This window comes from Apis dorsata, unplaced genomic scaffold (genome assembly GCF_000469605.1).
Source record: "Apis dorsata unplaced genomic scaffold, Apis dorsata 1.3 scaffold_133, whole genome shotgun sequence".
NCBI classification, from domain to species: Eukaryota; Metazoa; Arthropoda; class Insecta; order Hymenoptera; family Apidae; genus Apis; species Apis dorsata.
Window position 1 is genome coordinate 1,264,417 of NW_006263426.1, and position 6,847 is coordinate 1,271,263.

Genomic DNA, 6,847 nt, shown 5'->3' on the forward strand with positions numbered 1-6,847 from the left:
GAGGCTTGTCGTCGTCCTCGTCGTCGTCGTCGTCATCGTGGTCGTCGTCCTCGTTTCTACGCACGGTCGAGAACCTTGCACAATGAGGGAGCCACGCAATAAGAGACCGAGGCTCTTATACCTGCCCGCGTGAAACGAGACTCCATACCGAGATGTTTCGGCAAACTGCATTCGGGATTGCTCTTTTGAGGACTTTGATCTTTCTGGGTTCCGTTGGTTGGGGCGTTAGATACAATCGAGTGGACGGGCAGTCGGTGGAAACGATCCCCTTCGAGAAATTTCACTCGAGACCGTTTTATAAATATCGAAGGTATCTAAGGTGAAGATATAGAAGGTTAGTTATAAATAGTGGAAGGTATGGTGTGTAAGGTTGTTTTATGTAAATGTCGAGAATATCGAAAGTTATATAAAATAAATTGCGAGAGATATCGTGGAATATCTCGTGTTTTGTAATCCTATAACCGTGGACGGTATATAATATATTCCGTGTGTATTATATTTTATTAATAATTAATTTTCGGAGAATGTTATTACGCGTTCGTTTCGTCTCTCGAAAATCAATTTAAGAAAGAAATTATTCGTGTAACGTATAATACTGTCCTAATTGTAATAATAAATAAATAATTTTTTACACGATTAATTGTTAGATAGAATGTAAAATATCTTGTGTTTATATAATATTTAAATACTTTGCAAACTTTGCAAGAGAATAAGTCTAAATAATAATTATAAATTGAAAAGAAGAAAAAAAATATAATATCAAATCAAAATTAAATATAAGACAGAATATTTTCGTAAAATTTTTAAAAAATTGATAATTGCTTTTGGTTTTTCTTTTACAACACGCTCGATATAATATTCTAAGAAACTTTTTCTGCAACAAATAAAAGCCACTCCACGATAGCGCCACTTCGAAGCCGAACCCCAGGTTATCTCGTTGGTGTACAAATAATTCAGATGATAAACGAATTATGTCGAAACGAGATGATGAAAGGCGCGTTTAGGGCACAACGAGGCACCAGCTTCCGCATTAATACGAGGGCTGACGTAGCAGAACGTTTGACCCTTCGTCCCTTGCGCGAAAACAGCATCACGAGAAGGAGATGAGGGGGTGGAGTCGCTCGAGAGGGAGAAAGAGATGCACGTGCTCGACTCATGAATCAAGTCGCATTAGCGAGGCATGGTGGGCACCAATCTACCACTCCAACTTCGAGTAGATTGGATTTCTGAACTTTATTCAATTATCCGGCAACGAAGCGGATCCGAGACGAATAGAGCATTGAGAGTTTTTCACGAATTATGTCTGAATACTCATCTTGTATTTCTTTCGTGCGAGAAAAATAATCAATGGTAATGGATACTCTGATTGAAATTAATTTCGTTGACGCACAATGAATATTTACTTTTTGTATTATCTTTGGAATATTTGATACTTTGTATTGAGTATCATTGAATATACGAGTATCATTATTATTTCATTTGATTCAAATCTGAAAAAAAAATTTTAAAAATACGAAGAAATACATTTTATCATAAAAAATACACGATGCTGATATACCAAAGATTATACTAAAAAAGAAAAAAATAAACACAAACATTGAAAATTCATGTTTAACAAAACAAAATCTTTACCAAAAAAAAAAAAAAAAAAAAAAACAAACAATTAAAAATCATTTTTAACAAAACAAAAACTTTACCAAAAAAAAAAAAAAAAAAAACAGCAGCTGTTCTAAGATCCACAATATGCTTAAATACTTAGCACTATCCTACAACTATAAATGCCCTTTCAACAACATCGAACGTACATTCATTCCTATTCATCTAATAAAACGCGCCTACGCTAGATTTCCCCGATAACAGAAGGGTTGAGGAGGTCAAAGAAGAAGAACATGGGACCGTGAACATCCTCATTCGGAGGCTGTAATCTCAAGAATCTTATACGGCCTATCTCATTCAACGTATGGGATATCTCATTCTGTTATCTCGTATTTCTCGAACACAGGTATTTCGCGTCACAGATTTTTACGATCGACGCGTGAAAGGAAACTGGAAAACCGTATCCATCTCGCAGACATTGGCAGATCGCTACTCCTGTTCCCGGGAACATCTGCCAAAGCTTGGCCCGCCATATTGCGATCCGTAAGGGCTGTTTCTCACTCGCGATGGAACAGGAAACTCGTTGTCACGAGCCTTCTGCTTTTTATTCGAACGTCGAATATTCAAATGACCCTCGCGACGGAATTATCGGCTCGAACGATCGTGCGTGGAATCCTCTCGCGACCCCATCGTCTGGACAATGCGTTTGCCTCCACCCTAGGAATTTATTTACGGAACAATCGATGGATTGATACGTTGCAGGAAGGCGCAATCGATGTCTCTTTGACGTTGTTAGAAACGGAACGAGGAAAATTATATTGGCTCTCGTTGTATTTATATGTCTGACGACGAGTCAATTTCTTAATTTATACTTGGCGCGTTCTTTGCGGATTCTTCCTAAAGTAAGTATAATAGTCTACGAGTCGAATAGTGTAAATGACTATTGAGTACTTGTAGTATTTATAGACTGCATTTTAAATAGAGATGCGTAAAGATATTTAAACAGAAGAAAAGAAAATTCTTTTATACGAATCACTATCGTTTGTTGAATGTATAAATAGAAATATAAATCAATCGTAATTTCATTCTATATTAATAAATGAACACCTCTAAAAAAAAAGATATCCATTTTGACAATTGCCTCTAATTATTATAAGCTATTATCTACTATAAGCTAAATATAGCTTATAAAAAATCCTTATAAATTGACAAATAGATTTCTACATCCGATGAAAACTGATGGGCCAAGTTTTCAAACAGAAACTATCAATTATATTTTCAGCATTTATATTTATCGATTGATTCCACTAAACATATTCTTGACCACGTTCGAAACTTATTCACTATTCCTGAAAAACCTCTTCTATTATAAAATATTCTTACCTATTAACAAGCTTCATCCCTCTACTCGAAACATTATTCTCAACGCAATTACCTCCACCGAACGTGTCGATACGACACGTCTCATTCACAACTCGCGCAATTCCATCCTCAATACCACGCAACTTACCCTACAGATAAGATCCAGTCCACCATCCCCCGTTCACGACGAAAGGAACCGCGCTAAATAACTAAAGCGGGATGAAAAATACGACGAGCGGGTCGAAAGGGTGTGAGAGGCCCGTGTGACGGTGCGCGCGGTGCCGCGGCAAGAGAGGAGGGACGACAGGGGGCGTGGCGAAACCGCGCACGCTCCACGTGACCCTGTCGTTGCTGAAGGCGGGACTTTGGAAACCGGCACACAACTACAACGTCAGTGGAACGGGTTGGTGGTCACCACCGGTGCTCTCTCTGTCGTCGCGCGCGCGGAGCACCTCGAGTCGCGCTCGTACAACACCTGCCGACGCCCGATCCAACTAAACGCTCGGCCACATTTTCTTCGTTTCCGTGACTCCTTTTCGAGAGTGATTTCCACCAATTACTATCGTCGCGATAATCGTCGTATCTGATCCGAAACCGGGCCGGATTTTAGGGAAAAAGGACACTCGAGACCATGGACAGTAAAGCGAAATTGATCGGGATGACGCGTGTCCACGCGAAAGAATGAGACCTGAATCGGTTCCAGGGAACAGTCCACCAGGAATCTTCACCGTTATCGGGACAGGATACCGCGACAACATGCTGTTGCCTCAGGACATGATGGCAGCCCAGTCGAAGATGCTCTATCAGATGAACAAGTATTACGGCGAGCGGGTTCAAGCTCGCATGGGCCAGGTACAGAAGACCATCAGAGAAGTGTGCAAGGTTGTGCAGGAGGTGTTGAAGGAGGTGGAGGTGCAGGAGCCGCGGTTCATCTCCTCTTTGACAGAGTGCAACGGCCGGTACGAGGGCCTCGAGGTGATCTCGCCAGGCGAATTCGAGGTGGTCCTCTACCTGAACCAGATGGGAGTGTTCAACTTCGTCGACGACGGCACCCTGCCGGGTTGCGCCGTGCTCAAGCTCAGCGACGGCCGGAAGAGGTCCATGTCGCTCTGGGTCGAGTTCATCACCGCCTCCGGCTACCTGTCCGCGCGGAAGATCCGCTCGAGATTTCAAACGTTGGTGGCGCAGGCATGCGACAAGTGCGCCTACAGGGATTCCGTGAAGATGATAGCGGACACGACCGAGGTGAAGCTGAGGATCAGGGAGAGATACGTGGTGCAGATCACGCCGGCGTTCAAATGTTCGGGCGTTTGGCCGAGATCGGCCGCCCATTGGCCGATCCCTCACATACCTTGGCCGCACCCTAACCTCGTCGCCGAGGTCAAGACCGAGGGTTTCGATCTGCTGTCGAAGGAAAGCGTGGCGCTTCAAGGGAAGCAATCGGCAATGGAGGGTGACGCGTGGGTTCTCTCGTTCACGGAAGCGGAGACGAGATTGTTGCAAGGTGGCTGCCGCAGGCGGTGCCTCAGCATTCTCAAGACTCTGAGGGACAGGCACCTTGACCTTCCCGGAAATCCGGTGACCAGCTATCACATGAAGACGTTGTTGCTCTACGAATGCGAGAAGCATCCTCTGGAGACCGAGTGGGACGAGGGTTGTATAGCGGATCGTATTAATGGAATTTTCCTGCAGCTGATATCCTGCCTCCAGTGTCGAAGATGCCCTCACTATTTCTTGCCTAATTTGGATCTGTTCAAAGGGAAATCGCCCAGCGGCTTGGAGAACGCGGCTAAACAAGTGTGGAGACTGACGAGAGAGCTGTTGACCAACAGCCGTGCCCTCGAAAAGCTTTAGCTGATAATTTTTGCTTTTAAAGCTTCCAGCTAAAGAGGAGTGTATAATAAAGAGAGAGAGAGTGAGAGAGAGAGAGAGAGAGAGTGCGAGAGAGAGAGAGTTTCGCTTTGAAGGTACTCGGTGACTCGCGTGAATCACGGATTTTCAGAATCTGCTGCTTTCGCGACGGTTCTTTGCCTGCTTTTTACCCTTACAGACGCGGGAAGTCTTACTTTCACTCGATATATCTTCTTGCACAAGATTCAGCGTGCCAGGGTATCGGGGATGGTGTAACGAATCTGTCTATTGACTTTATCCCCTAATTTTTTTTCCCTTTCCTTTTTCCCTTTCCTTTTTTCCTTTCCTTTTTCTTTTCTTTTTTTTTTTTTTGTTTCACGGTTCCGTAAATTTTCTCTATGATTCCATGACACGATTAATGCGAGTCGAACGTTGATTATTATTATCGGTGCAAGCGTTTCGTTCCAGTGCAATATCCTACTTTTCCTACTGTTTCGTTTCGCGCGAAAGTAATGAGTAATTGTTAAGTTTAACTCGTTAATTTATACGTAAAAATTTCAAGGAAGGCACGTTAAAACTTTCTATGTTAATGGCTACGATAATCGAGTCCGAAATCGACTGGATGCGCGTAAGATTTAAAGGATATCATTACCGCATTTTTTTTCTTTTTTATTTTTTTATAATGATCGAAGCTTTCGCTTGGAGCGGAATCTCTTGCTTATTTAACGAAGCGATTTCTCCGCGTAGAGTTGCGATACGAAAGCGATTTAATTAAGTACCCGATTAGTTGCTCTTACTCGTCTTATGGCTGATGCGAAACGTTGCGCGATCCATTCTCGTTAAATTAATCCAATGTTTATAATGAGTTAGCGATTGAGCTGCCGTCGGTAGCCATACCATATTGTTGTATGTAAATACTTTTTTATATTATTTAAACGATATTTATTTCTACTTCGAATCATTGTTCGAACATACATGATGTAAATAATTAATAAATACATTTCGTCTCATAAAAGGAATAATTAATTGCGACGATTCTAATTCTTTTCGAGTTAAATTATGAATCATGAAAATCCGAATCATTTATTATTGTACGTTATTAATATTCGTTTGATATTTTGAAACGGAACAAATTTTTTCATTATTGTAATCGTGAAAAATATTCCAAAGATCCCTTATTTCATAAAAACGCATTTTCTAACTCTTTTTTAAATCAGAAAATTGCAAAATTTCATAAACTCTCTAAAACTTGTCATTTAATTTAAAAAAAAATTAAACAATTAAGTATAAAACATTTTCATTTAAAGATAATCTATTTCTTTAGAAATTTTAACCTTAAAATGTTAATCAATTATTACGTAAATGATCTTAAGAATTAATGACGCGAATTAATTTATTTAAAACTCTATTAATATATCAAAAATTTCTGAGTATGAGACATAAATAGACATGAAATAAAATTTGTAAATTCAAAATATTCTTTCTTACCGAAGTTATTAAAAAAGAAAAAAAAAAAACATTTAATTAAAGCCAACAACATCTCGTCCTCGATTTCCAATCGCTTTCACAACTTTTCTTCCCACAAAGGAGATATCCACCAACCGTAAAATTTGTATCTTAATAACCAAGATCCAAAATAATTCGCCATTCAATTTTCATCCCGGTCAGTTCGAAACGATACCATAAAAACCACTACGGAATAATTATTATCTACGATATTAACACTTGTGTGCACGCGCTGGCAGGATACCGTAACGGCCTCGTCAAATGCATCGCTACCGAGCGTTTCATGGTCGCTGTACGCCTACGACGATTCCAAGTCGTACCCCTTATCTTAATTCCTCCCAGAAATTCCCATCCTTATCTCCTCGGCGCAATGACATTCGTTAACCGATGGCCACTCACTCTCCGCTCGCCGATCGTTCAGGAATTTACGTTATTATTATTGCCCCGTAAAAACAAAGTGAGAGGAAAAAAGCGTTTCCCAACGGCGAATTGCTCGTTCGCTCGCTCGCGCGCGGCCACACTTTACGCGCGC

At 41.0% G+C, this 6,847-nt stretch overlaps 2 protein-coding genes across 2 annotated transcripts in view; one reads left to right on the forward strand and one right to left on the reverse strand.

The window, feature by feature from the left end:
• LOC102677882 (neurobeachin) overlaps window positions 1-6,847 on the reverse strand; it is a 240,681-nt gene that overhangs the window by 25,382 nt on the left and 208,452 nt on the right. The gene's annotated exons all lie outside the window — the stretch shown is intronic.
• Window positions 3,306-5,828, forward strand: LOC102677245 (protein mab-21-like). Its single transcript, XM_006613089.2, has one exon. It carries the CDS (start codon window positions 3,640-3,642, stop codon window positions 4,810-4,812), a length of 1,173 nt encoding a protein of 390 aa, XP_006613152.1. The 5' UTR covers window positions 3,306-3,639; the 3' UTR covers window positions 4,813-5,828.